Raw genomic sequence first — 20,149 nt, 5'->3', positions numbered from 1 at the left:
AAAGACCACACTCCATCATATTTAATGATACTTTTTTAATGGCGTAACAAAAGGTTCAGCAACAAGCAACAAAAAGAATCCCAACATTTATAACAGAAGCCAACACAAATAGCTCAGAGAATCCATAACTATTGAGTGCAGATGAGAACTTGCCTGTACAAGGCATGTACTGACAGGATTATTTAAAAACTTCTTTTTCAAGCCCCTGACACTGAAATCTTCAATGAAGAAACTCTAGGAAAAAGCTGCATGGTGGGAGCACCACTGCACTCCCAGTGAAGACACAGGAACAACAACATCAAAGCAGATACAAGGACAGGACAATGAGCAGCAGAAGCAGCAGAACAGCTGCAGTGTAGGGGTAGGTTTGATCAGTAAATGCCAGGTTAAATGCAACAGAGAGAGAGGGACGAGTGGTGTCAGCACCAGCCTGGGATGCTGCTGCAGGAACTGGAGTTACAAGATGATTGTGTTTCTTTTGGGATTCTGAGAGTGTTCTGTAAGAATCAAATGGTAGCAGATCTCTTGCAGTCTCTTCCTGCAGGGGAAAAATAGCTGTGATTATAAAGCTAATATGAAGTGAGATGTGAATCAAAAAAAACAGAGATGCCATTGAGGTATCTAAGTTATCCTAGAGAAAGCATTACAATTCTTACAGAGTCTTTCCTCTGGAATTTGCACTTATGGATATTGTATGGTTAGTGTGTAACATAAGGCATGGTTAAACACCTCCTAAATAGACATATCTATATTTACTATTGAAGTCTACATCTGAAATTCTTCTTTATCTTTGACTTGTTTCCAAAAATGTTTAATATATTCAGTCTTTCCTCTGTTCCTACTAATAAAGGTTTATCCTGGAAACTCAAGACATGATTTTAAGTGTGAATGTGCTGGTTGGATTTGTGTAAGTTTTGCATTTCACAGTGAAGCCGAATTTCTGCCCATCACAAGGAACATAACCTTGTAGAGTGGGGCTTGTTCTGGCTGGCCAGGGGTGCCAGGGCTGTTCTACATCTCCAGCAGCAATGCTGTTCTTGGTCACCCTCCACCTCTGAAAGGGATCCCCAAACACCACAATCCCACTTCTCACTTAGCCAAGACTTGACTCTTTTCAACTGTCCCTTAATGCCAGGTACAGCTTTGGCTTCCTACAGACCTTTCCATTACCAAGCTCCTGAATTACATGAGAGGAATTTTGCAAAATGAAGCTAAGAGAATCCTGCCTTTTTTCCTTCTCCACTTTCTCATTTGAATGGCTTAAATGTTATCTGGACACCCGTTTAAAGTCCCCCCTTATGCAGAATATTCAGTGAGTACCACAGAATGGTTCTACATAGAAACAGCACGTTTAATCTTATTGGAATAGCAGCTTTTCCATTAGAAAAACTAAAGCCAAACACAAATATAATCTAACCACCAGCCCAGTGATTGGTCCCTTTTCTGCAAAAACTTTACATTTGAGGACTAGGAAGTAACACTGGAATATTTTCCTATTCCAAAGTTGTGTTTGACTTTTCAGACTCCATCTCCCTTGCTGGCAGCCAAAACATTCCCCAGGATGGCTCTGCTCACCACTGTCCTGCCTGGTGCTCTCAGGTACAGCTGTACTTTTGCTGCTTCCCTCTCTCAGCTTGTACCGGAGTCTCCAGGCAGTGATGATCAGACTGCTTGAAGCAAAGAATTTTGGATTAATCATTAAGCCACCTTTAAAGTTGCATTTCTGTGCTCGTTTAACCAAGTTATTTGTTGATATGAAAGAAAACCAGGGTGGAATCCACTCACTGAAATACACCAAAACTCCAGAGAACAGGAGCACAGGTGATCACTGAGATGGTTGTAGTGCTGTATTATTTGTACTAAAACTGATCCATTTTTTTCCTGTATGGTTGAAGAGTAAGACTGAAACTATTCATTCAACCCTTTTATGCACTAAATCAAGAATAATATTCAAGGTGAGTTTGTTAACTGCTAAAATCCTCTGATATAAAACTCAGAATTTAAAGACTGAAGTAATGAGTGCTATGAAGTTTTACACTACACAGAGAAAGAAACTACTGAACAAAGTTTCTACCAAGCAAACAATAGGGTCCACAAAGGGAGATAGAAGAGCTGGGAAATAACAATCTGTGTCCACATGCAGGGCTTTGCTCTACAGCTGCACAAACTGCAGTGTAGCTGGCCAATAGTGCATACAGACAATTACCCACAAACCTTTAGTGTTCAAGGCAAATAGAGTTTGCATACATGTAGTTGAACAGTCAAGGGGTTTTTGGAACTCTTATTTTTAGAAAAGCTGATCTTTCATTCTCAAGGCACTGTGACTGCTCTAAGGTAACACCAAACCCCTCACCTTTTTTGGGTGCTCAGGCTCCTGACATGTAGTGTAAACTCTAAGTGGCTTCTCTTCCATGTGGAACTGCCGGCGTGTTCCTCGGGTGTGGGGCCTGCTCAGGCAGCTGGAGTGGTCCTCGTGCCCCACGTCTTCCTTCTGCTGCACTGGATTTAGGGAAGGCCTGGGCAAGGGAGCCCACTGAGGTGCAGACAGTAACTCTGTGTACTAAAAGGAATTCAGTAAGTTTAGAGTTACCCCAGGTCCTGATCCAGCACTAGGAGGTGCCAGGTTTGGGGCAGGTCAGGCACTGGCCTCCTGGCACTTAAGCCCTGGCCTACCAGAGACTCAGGTTCCTCTTTGGAATACTGGAAGCTAGCAAGCATCTGCCAGCTCCTGGAGTCTGTGACAGAGCCCCTGGCTCTTTTCCAGCCCTGTTCCTCCTCACCCACCCCCACGAGATGGACATGGAGCTAATGAACAGGGGGAGCTGGGTGCTGTTGCCGTGCCCAAATCCTCACCTGCTGCAGCTCTGCCTGGGGAGGCCTCCTGTTCCGTGTACTTGGCTTTCCTTCTCCCAGGAGCTCTGTGCCTGTCACCCCCAGAAACACTTTGTTTTGACAGGCAGGTTCTTCACCTTGTGGCTTTTTTCCCTTCTGCTGAGCTGGTTTTGGTGGAGGCTTTGGGAGGTGAACCTGGGGTGCACAGTAAGCATTTTGTACAGTGAAAAGAAGTCCAGATCTCACACAGAAAAAGAATGATCTTCACCATATATACACATCTTAAACAACTGCATCACTTTCCAAACAGGACTTAGAGCAAAATCAAGTTTTCACTTAAAGCTCCAGAAGTGAAAATTAGTGGTTGACATCTAAAAATGACCATATTTCATCCTAATGAAATTACAGGTAGGTAATAATGCAGTTATTTTTTAGTCTGATTTCTACAAGATCAAGCAAGCAGTGATGTGGCTTTCCATTTTCCACTTTCACCCCACTTTCCTTTTGCCCCAACATCAGCACTTTCACTGTAGAGGGAAAAGCTGAAAATATTTATCCAGAGCCAAAAATGTGGTAAACAAATATGGGAATTAATGCAAATAATATTTTATCACCTATCTTTGGTGTGCAACTGGAACCAAGAATCAGGATATAGCCACTGCTACTCTTCTTATGCCACCTTAAGATTAGATTCAGATTCTATACAGGAAGCAATATCCTAAAATCCATGCAATCCTCTTCACATCATCAAGGAGCTGATGCTACAGGAGCCTCTGTTACAGGTGTTCACAGCTCTTCAGAAGGGAATTAACCCCAAATCTCCTTATTGCCTGTGTACCAAAGTGGTATAGGAGGAATCAGACAAATCAGCTGGAGTCAGATCCTGCTCACAAGCAACAAGTGAGGAGACTGTAGCTTGTTTGCAGTGGCTCCCACTGTTCCAAGGTTGTCTCTTCAATGGGAGAAGCGTTTGGTAAAGAAAAGGAGAGAGGGAAAGGGAATGCAAGATAAAAAGAGCCAGGCCTAGGATCACTCCAGGCAGTGCCACAAAGAGATGCTTTGGGAAGAGCCTGCCTGTCACCCAGCACTGTCAGGGCTGCATCACCAAGTGACCAGGACACTGAAATATTGCATTTTCTGAAAATAACATTAAATTTCAAGACAGTTCAGTTACCTGCCCTCTCTACTTGTATTTAAGCACTCCTTAAATCCTTTGAATAACCCTAAAATTGCCTTTCTGCAGCTGTTTTGCAGTGAGTGCTTAGAGGAAACTGGCTTGTGTCAGCAGCAGAACAGGCTGCAGTAATACACAGGTGATCCTGGTGTTCTCACTGCTCCAAGAAGTGAGACGCTCGGCATTACAGATTTCCCTGAGAAAGTGCTGACAGGTGCCAAGATTTAGTAACACCCAGGCATTCCCCCCTGATCCTGTTCCTGGCCCTCAAACCCAATCCCACTGAATCCTGCAGCACAGAAATGGTGATAACCATTCACTCCTCAGCCAGGGACTTTCCAGGGGGGTGTGACCTGCAAATATGCAATGCTGCAGCAGCTCCTGCAACCTGCAAGGCTGGGATCATTTTTTATGCTACAGACTGTCAAGTCTTTGACCAGGCTTAAGAAGGAAATAGATTTACTATTTAGCATCTGACTCTGAGAAATCAAAGACTCCTGTGAAACAGAGATCCAGCAGGATCAGCTGGAGATCACTTAACAGGTACCTGATGCTCCGAGTCAGCTCACAAAACAGTGCAAACTTAAAAGAACTTCTCAAATGAGTGAAGGCACAGCGGTCATCAGCACAGACACACAAGTCCAGTAACCAAAATAGCTTTTGGTTTTGTTAAAATTAAAAAAAAAAGGGGGGTAAAACCAGAAAAGTCAATAGAAGTTCTAAACTAAGTATCTGTAGTTACCAAGATCAAAACCCAGTACCTTTTCATTAAACATGAACTTTTGTTCTGCCTTCCACAAAACATAAATAGTGCTGACAATTGGTTTGTGAGGCACTTGCTACAATAAAATCTAACTGTATAATGAGAGAAAGGTGACAATCAGGAGATCATGAAAAAATTATATATTCTCACTGGTGGTTAATTAGCCATGCAAAACCCCCTCAAACAGATATTCTCTTCTATTAAGAATGATTACTATGCAGGCCTACAGATGTCAATACCACAGTCATTCAAATACTTCTTTCCCTACTAATTGAAGGTTGTAAAGCTCTGGTGCCAAGGTTTTGCTTCCAAAGAGCTAATTTATGACTAGAAGGATATTATATGTCTTCAGTTGCAGCAGCTACAAAACTCAGCAAATCAGAACCATCTGTGCACTGATACTTCACTGATACTTGAATCACCATTCATCTCGCAGCCTATCAGTCACATTAGTTTGCATCCTGCATTCTTGGCTCACGTACACTTGTGATGGTCCAAAGTTCACCAGGAATATTAAAAATGGATGGGACGACCCTGACCCTGCCTTATTGCACACGCCCCAGAGCCCCGCATGGAGCTGCTGCATACGGGCACTTCCACAGGAACAACGGGACTGACATTTCCCAGCAAAACTGCTAATTACCTCCCTCTCTGCTTAAGGAAGCTGGGCTTTATTAACTTAGAGCACTGCAGGAAAATAGCACAGGAGAGCTGTGTTACTTGGAAAATCCTGTGCCAGTGCATACCAACAGCACAGCTAAAGCCACAGGAACATCTCCACACTGGGGCTGCAGGAGGATAAAGGCAAATGACAAAGAACAGTCTGAAAGCAAGAAAATTAATTAAATGCTGTCAGTAATAAAGGTAACTTTGCTTTTAATCTGGGATGAAGGAAAAATCTGGCATTCAGGCCTGTCTTCAAGATGTTAGTGAACAAAGTCCTTGATTTCCCCATTATCCTGAAAGTAAATCATCCTCCACAGATCTACTGCTTTGAAGTGAGAGCCTGTGGGTCAAAAGGACTCATGGCAGTTCTTCCTCCTTGAGGGCTGATATTCCACTTTTTTAGCAAAGCCAGGGGAAACAGGAATTAACAACATGGTGTATTTAAGGCAGAAGAACTGCTGTGTCAGTCTCATTTTGAGAGCTTTAACTACTTCCTCTTCTCCAAGAGGGAAAGCAAGAGGCAGGAGCTGTCAGAAATGCTCCCAGAGCTGTCTCACTCACTCTGGATGCCTTAGCAGGAAAGTGATTCCGTGCACTCGCTGCTGCCGCGGAGAATTCCAGAGGGCCGTCGTAGCACATCCCGCTTGACTCCAGGCCATCCAGCAGGATTTTTTTCAGCACTTGATACTTGGGCTTCTCAGCATAAGCTAAGCCAGAAACAGAGGCCAGAAACTTGGCTATTTCACCTGTAGAGCAGATTCGAGTGAGAATTTCACTGAGTGCAACCCCAGAAGTTCAGAAAGGATCTCATTCCAACATGGATGCCAAATGAGACAACACAATTTCAGCTGAAAGCACACTCAAAACACAGAACTGACAATGTCTTGTCTTTTTGGGAGGAGAAAAGCAAAAGGCAGACTTGGATAAACAAGCCAGACTTGAAGTGCTCCATCTCGTTATGTTCATGCACTAATTCCCACAGCACTGACAGCTATCCAAGGATAACAATTAAAACATTTTATCAACAGATATTGATAGTTCTGTGTAAAAGAGGAGAGTCTTTGATAGATCACAATATCCCTTTAAATACTAATTACTCTGAACACTATTATTTTAATCTGCATGGATATTATACTGGGAATGCTTTGGAAAAATACAATTTTTATTTTTTTTTTTTTTTACTTCAGATACTACTGTTGTTTTTCTGATTGCATCCCAAAACAGTCCAACAGCAGCAACATTCTTCTATCAAGTGGTTCAAAAAACAGGGAAACCATTGAATGGGCAGAAATAATGCTAGTAGGAAAAACATATGGTGGGTTCAAACTTTTCTTTCAGTTGAAGACCCAAGTGTATCCTAAAACTGGAGTGCTACACCAGATATTAGCATGTGGTCAAATCCCAGCATCATATCCAGTATACACATCATTAATAAATTTCACCTAATACACACTGCATTCCAGTAATTCCAATACAAAAGTGCTAGGAAAATAAGGGAATAAATCAATAATAGATACTGACCTTTGGTGTTTTCCTTGGATTACTTTTGTATTTCAGGGAAGGAAGAAACAAGACAAACTGTGCATCCATTTGCTTTTTCAAACTGAGCACTGAGCAATAAACCTTTGGTAGACAGTTGCTTACTATTTCCATGCTAAGAGCTACTACTGTTTCCAAGACAGTCACTGCTTCCCAACACCTTGGATTACATATGGCCATGATCCCTTATGTCACTCCATGGGGTACAGCACAGACTGAACAAGATTCTTTTTTTTCAAAGACCTTGTTCAATTTGTGTTACTTTCCTTCTCTTCTGCTCCCCCCCAGAGTCAGACATTGAACTGTGTTTAGGAAGAAGCTGAAGAGCCATAGGGTACAGGTGCAAGTATACTTACTGCAGCTGCTTCCAGGAGAATCCCACCTCAGCACTGAATCTGGGAGCTCATCCATAAGTCTGAAACAACACCAGAGTGCAACAGTTTAATGTGCTTTTGGAGCAGGTGATTCCTCATTTGGAATTTAGGAAGACAGCAAGTCTCAGCTCCAAAGGGAGTGGACCTCCAGGATAGCTAATGATTCACAGGACTGCTTTTGAACCCAGATCTCCCCTCACCAGCTCCATTTTTAACTCTTTGTACACAGCTGGCTTCACCAAGACCAGGCTGACACCTAAAATGGCACTTTAAGTTTTTCTTTGCACATATTTTAAGCTTTCTAGAAGGAAAAATAAAAGCCCTTTGAGCCAAATGACTTGTTCTGATTTCAGACTGACAATTCCCATTTCTAATTTGGAAATAGCAAACAACTGTTAGCAGCAACTCTGCTCTGCCTTCCTACCATTTAGCATCAGGTCCCCTCTGCCATGGAGCACGTGGCTGCCAAAATTAAACCCAGGTATGGCAGGGCCACAAGGGGACAGGGAGGTCACATCACCTGAAGTCCCATGCACTTCATAAACAATAGGGCCACAGGTGTAATTCCTGTCCATCCAGAAACAGGAACAGCAGAGAAGCTTGGCATTAATTCCTAAAAACAGAAATACCACCAGCCCTCATCTTGGGCAGTCCAGCACCCAAAGGAACCTGAAAATTAAGACAGGTAAGAGGGATAACCTGGGCAAGATACCTAATTCCAGGAATGCAATTCATTAGATAAGTGGAATCTATGTCATTTTCCGTGCGTTTCCTTGAAGCCTCCTTTTGCCCAGCATCCTGGAAACGTGAGACATCCAAGGGTTAACGAAAAGAGAAGAATCAGAGGGGCAGCTTGATTGATTAAATTGATTTCCCATTGAATTGTATAAGTGTTACCTTGCAGGGGGGCTGTGTAATGATCAGAAATTCTAAAGGAGAAATATTAAACACAGCAGAGGGTGTTAACATCCCCCGCTGCGCTCGGCCCATGCACAGCCTGCAGCCGCCCTTCCCTGTGCCGGGAGCCGCTGCCCTGCGTCGATTTTGGGGATCGGCCAGCCCCAGCGGGTACCTTTGGTGTGACCTGCCCTACTTAAAAGTTTGCTGCCTCCTGCTATTGTGATGTTACAGTTCTGGGTAATTCCTCTACTGTGGAGCCAGCTACGGTACCACATGCAGTTAACTCCCTCCAGTCCCACCTGGGAGGGCAGAGGAAGAAAACACTGATGCGCTGCTGCTCCCGTGAGATCCAAGTCATGCTGGGGAAAAATAAAGATTTTCACCAAGCTCCTTAGTGTTTTGGTATTTAATTGTTTGTAATGGCAGTAGGCTTATGTAACATTAAAAGCTTACAGAAAAGCATCTGAAAAACAGTATCATATAGAAAGTTAAATAAATTGAGTGCACATGTGGAAAAGCCTCCAAGAGATCTTTGTACTACGGTCTCTACAAAGCGCCCGAGAAGTTGAATGGAACCACACAACAACCTTCTGTATGTGCACTAAGGCCCATGCTAATTTACAAATGATTCCTTGGAAAAAAAAAGAGTATTGGAAAAATACACAGCAGACAAAATGCCTGTGTACTGTGCACTGGAATCCATCCTCTCCTCACAGCAGCACAGACATAAACATGCAAAGGAGTGTAGACATGCACATAAAGTTCCCATTTTAACTGCTTCCAACCTCTCTCTTAATTAAGGAAAATTGTTTTAGCTTTCTCCTAAGGTGCTGTTCTACAGCATGGAAAGCTGTGTTTCCCAGAGCTGGGAAGCAGTGAGGATGCTGCAGGGCTCCAGGCTGGTGTGCCCATGTGTGGGGGGGGGTTTATCCTTACTTTGTTTTCGCACTCTGGACAGCTACAGGGTCCTTGAGGTTCTGCTCCCAGGGCAGCTTCCCACACAACCAGTGCAGCATGCAGTAGCCAAGGATTTCAAGGTCACCTCGTCTGGATGGGGCTAAAATGTGGGAAAGGGGGAGGGGGAAAGAGGAAAAAAAATACAATTAAGAATAGGAACCTCTTCTTAGGAAATAGAAAAGACTTTGATTGAACTGGTGCTGATGAAATATGGAGAAGCCAAATGGGCAAAGTGTTTTGTTTGTTCAGCTGTATTAGACCTGAACCGCCCCGGCATTTGGCCACAGGCCACAGACAGGCAGTGACTTGTTCCTGCTCAAGTGAGGGTCAGCTTCCTCACCTCCTCCAGCTCCATCCTTCCTCAGTCTGGCCTGTCACATGGACTTGATCCCCATGGCCTCTGACATGATCCAGACAGCCCATAACTGAGTACCAACACTTTCTCAAAGAGCCAAGCAGTAAAACAAAGAAATAAATGTCTGCTGCTAAATTGCTAACACATGTTCCAGGAAGTCCATGGGGTCCACATTGGTCATGCAGGGACTCTGTGAGAGCAGACTAAACACTGATGGCCTTTCCTGTTCTCCCGTGGAGCCGTTTGAACTCGGATGCTGGGACAAAAGTGCCATCTAGCGTGCACTGACTCGCCAGAGCCTGCTCCCGGCTCCAGCAGTGCCTGCGGAGCTCTGCACAACCCAAAATGCACTCGTTATTTAGCAAAGTCCTGGGTGAACTTCCCACTGCTGCTTCCAAAAAGGAAGTTATTTCAGGAACAACTTACTCTCTGCACACCCCAGGCAGACATAAATACAGGAGACAAAATTAAATCAAAAATTAACCCCATCCCTGAGCATCACCTACACCAAAAAACTGAAGTTAAATCTATAGAATGGCTTTTCCTAGAGAAAGAGGGAGGGGAAAAGTGCAATCTCAACAGAATTACTAGTGCTTGCTGCTACCCAGAGGAAACCCAACTTGCTAAAACTGAACAAGCAGGAGCGCTGCAGGATTTCTTTGACTTGCAGCCCACAATTTGCACGTCAAAACCACATGGAATCTACAAAACCAGAAACTGCTTGTTGTGATTAAAGACAGACAGATGTAGAAGTAAAATTTATGCTTTTCCAAAATGAATTTGTGCTTTCCAAGAAGGAAAGAAGAGTTCAGACTTGTTTGGCACTTTTTATCCAGTGTAAAGACCAGTAGCTGAGCGGTGTGCTGTTAATCCAGCTGTAAACAGATATCATATTTTATGGGCTTTCATTAAATAAATTCCAGAAAGTCACTCGGTGAACTTATCTTTTAATTTAAGAAGTCATCTGCTAAAAGCCACGGTGCCAACACATCATAACTGTCCCTCATTCCTGTACACACATTACTGTAAAAGCAGCAGATTAGTTTTTATACATTCCCTATCTTAACTGCTCTTAGGCTTGGGATTATTAAAGGCCCCTGGATCCAACACTGCTGCGCTGTCCCTTGGGCGCTGTATATTTCCTGTCCTGGATTCAGCAACATCCTAATGCAAGACTTGGCTTCCATATTAAAATAAAAACACAATCTCTACCACTTGCTGCTCTGTAGTGATTTCTCTGGCCATAAATCTCCCAGTAACTGTGGAACAATTCCATCCATACACACGTGTTCACAACTCTTTTTTCCATTATGGCAATTCCAGATTCAATCCATATAAATCAGCATTTTTGACTGCAGATCCTGTAATTTTCACAATGCCTTTCTGGCACCTGTTTGTGTGAGGGGGGCTACAGAAAGTGGCCTTTTGAGGAAAATAGTCAGAATTCCAAAGGACAGCTTTTTTCCACAGGGGAGATTCACTGATGTGTTCATTGGGATTCATTGATAAATAACGGCAAACCAATCAGATTTCAGAAGTTACCCCAAGAAAAGTCATTTTCTGACAAAACAGTCTCAGAGACTGAAGTTTCTTCATAGTTTGGCCATGACTAATGATATTCCCTCTGACCTGCAGTTCCTGGGACAAAGTCATGACAAAGCAAAAGCCTTGGCTGACACCTGCCCAAAGCCACAGCAGGCACAGGGACAACAAAGGTCTGTGGAGCTAAAGCACCTCTGACCAGCAGCAGCAGGAAATGTTCCACAGGTGACCGTAACTCCCCTATGCCTTCCTCTCCCAGGCCACCACAAGTGCTGCTAAATACAGACACTTACATGGGATTTTTGTAGAACTACTGGAAAATGTCAGCATTTGATTCTTTGGTTGTACTTGCTTATTTCCCTCTGCTGCACATAAGCTAAATCCCTCAACCTTTTAAATCATTTAGATTCTTGTTAAAAAGTAATTGATTAATCTTTAATGAGTTAGTATTATCTATGGACAATGGAATGATTAGATTTTCATGTCAAAACAAGCACTAATAGATAAATTTCAATGATATGTTTACTTGCAAAAATAAATCTGCTCACACAATTGAAGATTACAGGAATTCTTGATAAACATCAATGGAGAGAAATCAATCTGCCTTCACTTTAAATATGACAGCCAGGTGAAAATAAAACAATTCTGCTTGATAACTTGCCACAGTTACAAGAGTGTACACTCCAACCAGTACTTATTTAAATCAAATTCTTACTTCTCTGCTAAAAAACTTGCCTTTTTTTTTTAATTTTTTAAAAGATGTTTGATTTCTGCTTTTATACTCACAGGATTTTTTTTTTACTATTATTTTATTATTTTAGTCTCATATGAAGTAGTATTTAAGGGGAACATATTGGTGGTATTTTATTTCATAATGTCTTTAAAGTTTAATTTTTTAATTTGTAAATTTTAAGGCCTGATTCTGTTCTCAGTCTTGCCAAGATAAATCAGGAACAACCCCACTGAAGTTGATGAACTCACAACCACATCTATGAAATCAGAGTTTTAAATATACCACAAACATACTCAACACACAGGCACAGGGTTCCAATAACTCAAAATAACTGAAGCAATTCATCTTAGAAGAAAATAGATGATGCATCTCTGTACACTGAATTTGGCAGCTATCTCCACTCTAATTTATATTCAGATTATTATATCCAAATAGATCAGGGATATGACAACAGCCACAATATGTTCTCAAAACTCCACTGCTCCCAGGAACTCCTCTGAAACAGAAGTAAAAATGGGAGGTTTCTCCGTGGCCTCTGTTTAGCTGACTTTCTCCAGTCTTTTGTAAAGATCTAATAAGTGACATATGAAATATTCTCTTATCTTCAATTAGCACTGTTAGTGATTTTTGGATTAGAAGCTTTTCATAAACAGGATCATTTTGGTTGCTCATATTACATGGATGTACAGTGGCACTTTCAATTCTCATTGGCATTACAGGACACAAATTTATGGTAACTCACAAGCAAAGAACTCACACCACAGCCAGCAATGCAAAAGCCCATAAAAGAAAGGAGGGTTAACATGATCATGGTGAAATACAATTATGATAAAAATGTATCATCACAAAGTGATATATCTTAAGGCTGAGATGATTGAAAACCAGACAAATACAAGACTTGACAAAAATCAGTGCCTCTACTAGGTGTAGGAGAAATGAAAAGACAAACCCCCAAAAAGCAGATAATGAAATATTCCTTCCCCCAGGTCCTGGTCAGTCAGAGGAGCTCCCTGAAATAGGATGATGACCAGTGGAATAGTGGGTGGCTCCACAGAAAAGGTTAGAGAAATAAATTAAATTAATGATATATTTTAGTGCTTGGAGCCCATTCCACAGAGTTATCCATCCTCAGACAGGGCAAAAGCCAGCTGGGAAGCACCACTGCTCTCCTCATGCCCAGCCCTGCTTGGCACATTGCTCAAGTACTCCCTGACAATAACCACAACCACGGACTGCTGGAAAGAAAAATCCATGGCACAATCACAGCTGGAGTAGAGCTCTTCCAGAGAACCCAGGTTGGAACATGGCAGACAGGGACACTTCCTGTGCCAGCCATGCTCTCTTCCCCAAACTGGGATCCTACAGATACACACTTGATGGGATGAACAGGCATGGAACACACAGCACAGCTGCCAGGAGGGAATCATCAGGACTGCTGGAATGGGATGTGCTGAAAGAAAGAGGGTTGGGGTTCTGCTTTTATGGGGAGAAGTTCATGTAGTGGGAAGGTTGGAAGGTGCAAGAGAACATCACCACGAGATCTGGGTGGGAGATAAAATGGAGCTGGCAGGAGATACGGGTACCTGGTCAGAAGCAAAAGTTCCAAGCTTGCAGTAAGGACAACATGTGTCAGGAGAGTGGGATAGGAAGTTTAACTCTTCTTTCACATCTGTGTGGCAGAAAAAAAGAATCACAGAGGTAAGGGCCTGACAAGTAGGGGTGGGCAAGCAGCTGAGATTCACTACCTTTCTGAATTCCTGGTGTAGAGAACAACAGCCAAAATTAAACAATCCTTTCCCAGGCACAGTCCTCAGGTGTGACAGAGTTGTAAATGCTTCTCTTCTTATTTTTGCTGCTTCTGAAATTCCTGGCAGCTTCCAGAGGTGACTATAGAAGCCTATCCAATCTTTTCCTTGCTAGTGACTCTTCTTTCACTTAAAATCACCTCCTGCTCCCTCCTCTGCTGGGCACACATTTCTAATCCAACTCTCAGGAACTAAGCCATCTTTTTATTTATTTCCCACTGCAAAGTTCCACCCATTTTTCGTCAGACTGGTTATATTTTCCTTTTATTATTTAGGATTTACAGTTTGTCCTGTACACAGTCTTTGGGAAACACATATCAAACTGCAGCAGATCAATAATTCATTTGCCCAACAAAAAAAAAAAAAAAAGGAAAAAAATCCTGCATACTCTCTCTGAATCCTAACTATGCATGGACAGATGCCAAATCAACCTCTTGATCCAGAGCCACTCAGAGCTCTGTTCTCTGGAAGCAGGCTCCCAAAGAATGTGTTTCCAGGCATAGGTGTTTATATTCCTGCACATCCTTCCTCACAAAATGAACCCTGCACATATTTTAGTCAGCAGAACGGGAAAAATGGCCCAGCGCTGAGCTATGTTTTTAATACCACAGAGCAGCTCTGCCTGAGCAGTGGGGAAAACCAGCACAAGGACTGCAGGCCTCTCCCTGCCATCAGACCAAGGCTGGCACTGCCCTGGACAAAGCCAGCGTCCCAGGGCTCTGATGGAGCTCAAGGAGCCCATAATCCCACGTGAGGGGCACAGAGAAGCCTGTCCAAAGGCCCCACTCCCGTGGGAAGCAGCTTTTACTACTGCAGATGTAGAGATCAGTCCTGCACAGACTTCAGTGGAGTCTCTACTGATGCAAGAGATGGCAACACCGCTCAGAGTTCCTGTGAAATGCTGGGAGAAGGGAGAGGACTCAGCTTGGAATCGATGGCAAACATAAATATATGCTGGAGGGAATTCAGCATAGATACTTCATACTCTTATGTTCATCAATGATAGCAAATTAAAACTGGGCTTACACACTCAATGCACAGGACTGGAGTATTTAAAAGAACCTCAATATGTTAAGTGCAGTAAATCTCCAGAGAAATTAGGTATTGACTGCATGCCTCAGTGAGGAGAAAATCTACAAAAATCCATAGGAGGCATTGATTCAAATATTACTTTTTAACACTAACTATGTAACAACTTTTTAAATGTACACTGAGTACAGATATAATTCTCCTTAATTATCAATCCACAAACCAAAATGCAATACTGTTTATACAGGCTGGTCTTTAAAAATGAATACAGTCAGTACACTCCAATGCAACACTAAAACTAACGATGCAGTTGTGCCTCAAGAACCAGACTAAAAAGGATCTCAATTTCAAATACCCACACCCTGGTTGGGATGGGATCCTGCCACGAATCCAGGAATGACGATGGTGTAGGTTGGATCCTGTGGCAGAGGCCAGGCTGGGCCCTACTTGGTTCCAGGAGAACTCCAAACACAACTCAAGGATGCAGCTGCCATGGGAACAGCACATCCATCCCATTGGCCTTACCAAAGGCTGTCAGAACACAGACAAATCCCACCACCCCAAAGTGTTTCCCTGCAGTGGCCACTGCTAGAAACCTTTCTGGATCTCAGTGGACTGCACAACTCTACACCTGGTGAGCTCCACAGAGATCCTGGGGAATAACCCAGTACACAGCTGGGTTAAACTCTCCATTCAACCATGGAAGATCTGGCATTGACTTAAATTACTGGGGAGGGAATGCATTTGACTGGCTCTGTGCAAGGAGGATATTGGCTCCAAGCACTGTCAAGAGGCACTTTTGAAAGCTACAAATTCTTTATTTTGTTAAAGCTTCAGCATGTCCCTCAAATCACTGCATGTATTCAGTAGCTGCTTCATGAACAAGTCAAAATGTTCTCATTTGTCTGGCTCAACACAGCTACTGATGCTGTTCAGGGGGACTGAGATACTTATGTTGCTACACACAAGCAGGAAATGTCCTCTGGAAAGGATCTCATTTATACAAAATAACATTTAAAAATTAGAATTATATTCCTGGAGCATTGAAATAACAAAGCACTGCACTTTGAAAAGCTGTGTGACACCAGAATGAAGGCTGTCTCTGCACCTTCCGTTCACCAACAGTCTTTAAAGACTTTTCAGAACACCCTACCTCACTTTGTACAGGAGACTGTGCCGAGACTGCACCGTAACTAGGGAATCCAGGAGATTGTTGAGCAAAGAAGCCCTTTGCCCCAGCTGCTGGAAGTCTTTCAGCATCCTAAGACATCTCAGTGCCTCTCAGCCTCACACCAAGAGAGCAGGGAAACACATTGCTGTGTTCAGCCAGCTGAACCCATGCAATCTCCAACAGAAGTCGCTGCAGATGCAGACTTTCCCCGGGATGTTGAGAGCTCTGCTGCAAGTAGGGAAACTCTGGCAGTTTGATCTTAATGGATTCAGGCTGTTTGTCATGGTTTAACCCCAGCCACCAATTAAAGTACCACATAGCCATCCACCCCCTATCCCGACCTGGAGGGACAGGAAGGAAAATCAGGGGAAAAAGTTAACATCCATGGGTTGAGATAACAACAATTTAATACTTGAACTAAATTTTTTTAAATTATAATAATGAAAAGGAAGGCAAAGAAAGGAACAAACCTGTTGAGAAGGATGGATAATTATAATTGCCTGGCAAAAGATTTACAATAGTACAGCCAGGATGAAAACAGCCCCCCCCTACTGGCTGGACAATACCCTTACCTACAGATAGGTCCAAAAGTAAAATGGACTGTTCCATCTCAACCCCCAAAATGTATGGTTCATCCCACATCTGTAACCCTCCCCTAAAGCTTCAAGTGTCTGTGACCCCATTGGCCCAAGTCTTGTTCCAGCCCACCTTGAAGCCCCCTGATAAGGGGTCTCCGAGGAGCCAGAGGCCCTCTTGGAACTCCCCCCTCTTAGATCTTCCACCCTCTCCTAGAACTCCTTGTCTCTCCCCTCCCCCATCCCCTCAGGCCTTGCCACGTGCTGCATCTGGCAGCTCCAAGCAAGACCTTTCACCATCCCTAATAAACCCGATATTCTAAGAGCAGCCTTCAGAGATCTCTCATCTCCATTCATCAAAACCGTCCTGGAGGACAGCGCTCCCTACACAAACCCCCTGACAGAGAAGTGATGCACAACAGAGCTGCTCAGCAGCACCTGAGCAGCAATCAGCCCCTCCCAACCAACCCCTGCAGTTTATCCCCTGTCTCTGTTATCCCAGGGTATGGAATATCACTCTGTCCAGGTCAGCTGTCCTGCCCACGCTCCCTCACAGCTCCTTGTGCAGCTCCTCACTGCCAGAGCATGGGGAACTCATCAGTCCTTGACTGAAGGTAAGTACTTCTCAGCAACAACTAAAGCATCCCTGCGCCAGCAATGGCATTCTCATCCTAAATCCGACCACAGCACTGCACCAGCTACTGGGATGAAAATTAACTCCGTCCCAGGACACCATCACAAGGTCAGAGCTGGTATTCCATGTGAAGAGTTGCAACATACCAGATCCCACACCATGTTCTGCAGTCTATTCCAGCAGGAGCACCAGAAAAATCTGTGGATTTTGTTTGCAGCTATCAAGGAAACACTTGTAATGGGGGAAGGGAGGGTAAGCTCCCTCAAACTATCTTTCTGCATATTTTGATTTGTGGAGTCCTCTGGTTTTAACCAATTCCATCATGACTTTAGCTCTTTGAGGAGATCATCTAAGACACAGATTACAAAACTTACCTCACACTTTCTCTGCACACCTTTTGTCACACAAGTCTGTAAAATTTCCCTGCACTTTCAAATAAAAGGAATTATCTGTCCTGTTATCACATACCCATCCACAAACACTACCAAACTGGCTGCTATAACTATCCAACAGCCAAATCCCAAATATTCCAGCTTCTACCTACCCTTCAAAGAGCATCCACATCAAATACCAGTGCACAGCCACACCACTCACACTACCAGGCAAAGCAGACAGAGTCAGGTCTCCAGAAAACAGCCTGCATGCTTGGGAAGGCCAGAAGAGTCCAAAACAGATGCTCTCCTCACCACAAAATATTTTCTAGCAGGTGAAATGGTGCAGCTGTCTTAGCAGGAAATACTTGCCAGTCTTATTTCATTTTTCCTAATGACCAGAGTTAAATGACTGCAGGTTTTAACAGCTCCAGCAAATTATCAAGACCCTCTACATTACATGGTCAATGGTCCTTTTAATAGAAAAAGCAATAATATACAGTTGTTTGTGCCAACTAAAACTCGTTAGAAAGTATTAGTTTAAGGTAACAGTTCAGCAGCTATTAACAAGAACGAAGTCCTGCAGTTATCACTCATGACACTGATGCTCACCAAGCTGGCAGCAGCAAACCATCCCTTCTGCTTGAGATGATCTTAGGGGTGAAGGAGGGGAAAGGGGAAATAAAAGTTAACAAAAACACTCTTTTGTAGCAAGAGTCAAAGTTTTTCAATAATCACAATTTTTTTTCACTAGCATAACATTAGAATTGACTTTTTGTCTTGCTGACATAGCAACTAAGAAAGTTGTGTTGCATTGACCATATTGATTGTGAACAATGCAGCCATCAGTGGGACTTTACACCATATATTTTCAATATTGACCTCCCAGTTCCTTTTCCATGGCTCTATGGGTCTGCTATTGGATTTGGACTGCAGCATAATAAACAGCTAAGGTTTAATTAATGGTAAATGAATACAAGACATAGGTTATGACTTTAACTAATTAGGGAATTGTTGAATTAAGTCTGCCTTGGAATGCAAGGCAGTACAATCAATATCCAATAAAAGGACTATGTATGTAATTTACCTGCAAATGTGTTTCCAATACCATCAAAGTGAGTTTAAATAAGTAAGATATATGAAAGGGTACTGGAAAAAGATTTCAAAAAGTTAACACTTTATGGCTTCAGAAAAGGTTTTTCTCCTTGCAGAAAGAATGTCATCTTGAAATACCCTCTCATAACACAGATGGTGACATCAGATACAGCTCTCCCTAAAGGACAGTGCAGACTCCAAAGCCTTTTCCTTGACAATGCAGCATTAGCAAATCCTGCCTCTGCAGGGTAGCAAGAACAAACCAGTCCTCCCAACATACACCAATTAAGTTTGATGTTGAGCTCTTCTCAGGGTTGTCCTGGGCTGCTCCAGTGCTGTGCACACAGAGCCTCTCAGGGCTCCTCCTGCTCCCCTTCCCCCAGCCCTGGGGAAGCATTCCCAGGCACACGAGGAGGTCACCACACGAGGGGCTGAGTAATCCCCAACACTGCTTCTCTTGTGTACAGCAGCACTCACAGCTTGATTACTCATTCTATAATCACTCATCTGAAATAAAAAAAAAAGAAACCTACCTACTCCCTTGTGGGCATCTATGCTGGTAAACTCTATTGTCCCATTATGGCCCTTCCTAGGATTTTCCTGATACTGTTTGTGGTTCCCATTGGGACAATATCTGTAGCAAAGTCCATAATCTGCAAGATAAACCTGGAAGACATGAACAGACAAATGAATAATGCTTTTGTCCTTTGAAAGTATAACCTTTATAATTAAGTCTTAAGAAACTGATAGGTTAAGGACAGCCTTAGATCTAAATTTTATTAAACCAAATGGTGCCTCAGAATAAAATATGTACAACTGGGGGCTATAACAGCTGCCCTCCCCATTTAAATCCTTCCATTACTATACTCTTATCTTATTTCAGAGTCAAGAAGGATTTCAGTCATTTCATTTTGTTCCTGAGCTCTCTGCTCTACAGGTGGGCATCCAGACACCATAAACTGCAATATGCCTTTTATGCCGCCTCACATTGCTTATGGGACCCCTTCCTCCCCAGACTTAAGCAGGCACACTCACTTTCCCATTTGGATTTTCCAGCAGCGGAGACTCTTCAAATTCAACTCTACTGTGCACCTTCAAAGCCAGAGGAAGAGGCAGCAGCTTCCCCCAGCTGGACTGGACATGGGGCTCCAGTGCCCCAGGGCCTGTGGCCATAGGACTGCTGGGCACTGGCCCAACTGTAATCCAACATTCTGGAATGCCACTGTCACTAACTTCCTATATAAACTATTGAAAGCGTAGGCTAAAACAAAGCAAAGCAAACCAGCCCTCCTCAACCCAGAAAGCCATTCCAGTAAACCACTCCTGAATCTAGAATGTATTTTAAAAAGACACAGAACCAAAGTGGTCTCTCAGTTACTCTGAAGCATGGATTTAATATGGAATTAAATCAATGTAAGAGAAAAAAAAAAAATTGGGTCCAAATTGTGTATAATGCAATAGTGACACATTCACCATTCCACCCACAGATTTTGGGGGCAAAAGTTGAAAGTCATCTGAAGGCATGGATCACTTCTACTAAATCTTAATATATGATAAAGAAAAATATCTTATTTGAACCTTAGTTTAGTTTCCTCTTTAACTACAAATTAGTTTCTCCTAAAAAAGTCTAAAAC

General features: G+C 43.0%; 1 protein-coding gene across 3 annotated transcripts in view; it reads right to left on the bottom strand.

The window, feature by feature from the left end:
- Positions 1-18: 18 nt before the first annotated feature.
- Positions 19-20,149, bottom strand: part of VRK2 (VRK serine/threonine kinase 2) — a 38,599-nt gene continuing 18,468 nt past the window's right edge. The window contains exons 8-15 of one of the 3 annotated variants that reach the window (XM_030268739.4): positions 19,049-19,181; positions 9,185-9,305; positions 7,331-7,389; positions 5,997-6,181; positions 2,854-3,027; positions 2,354-2,560; positions 1,576-1,667; positions 19-538 (exon numbers count right to left, since the gene is read on the bottom strand). In XM_030268739.4, the coding sequence (XP_030124599.4) occupies positions 1,596-1,667; positions 2,354-2,560; positions 2,854-3,027; positions 5,997-6,181; positions 7,331-7,389; positions 9,185-9,305; positions 19,049-19,181 (951 nt within the window). In that variant the 3' untranslated portion in view covers positions 19-538; positions 1,576-1,595. Of the gene's footprint in view, positions 539-1,575; positions 1,671-2,353; positions 2,561-2,853; positions 3,028-5,996; positions 6,182-7,330; positions 7,390-9,184; positions 9,306-19,048; positions 19,182-20,149 lie in introns of all 3 variants that reach the window. The other 2 variants (XM_030268738.4, XM_002196878.6) reach the window with 2 other exon arrangements.

The sequence above is a fragment of the Taeniopygia guttata genome, chromosome 3 (genome assembly GCF_048771995.1).
Source record: "Taeniopygia guttata chromosome 3, bTaeGut7.mat, whole genome shotgun sequence".
Lineage (NCBI taxonomy): Eukaryota > Metazoa > Chordata > Aves > Passeriformes > Estrildidae > Taeniopygia > Taeniopygia guttata.
The sequence above is the reverse complement of the archived record's forward strand: the minus strand, read 5'-3'. Positions and strand labels throughout refer to the sequence as shown.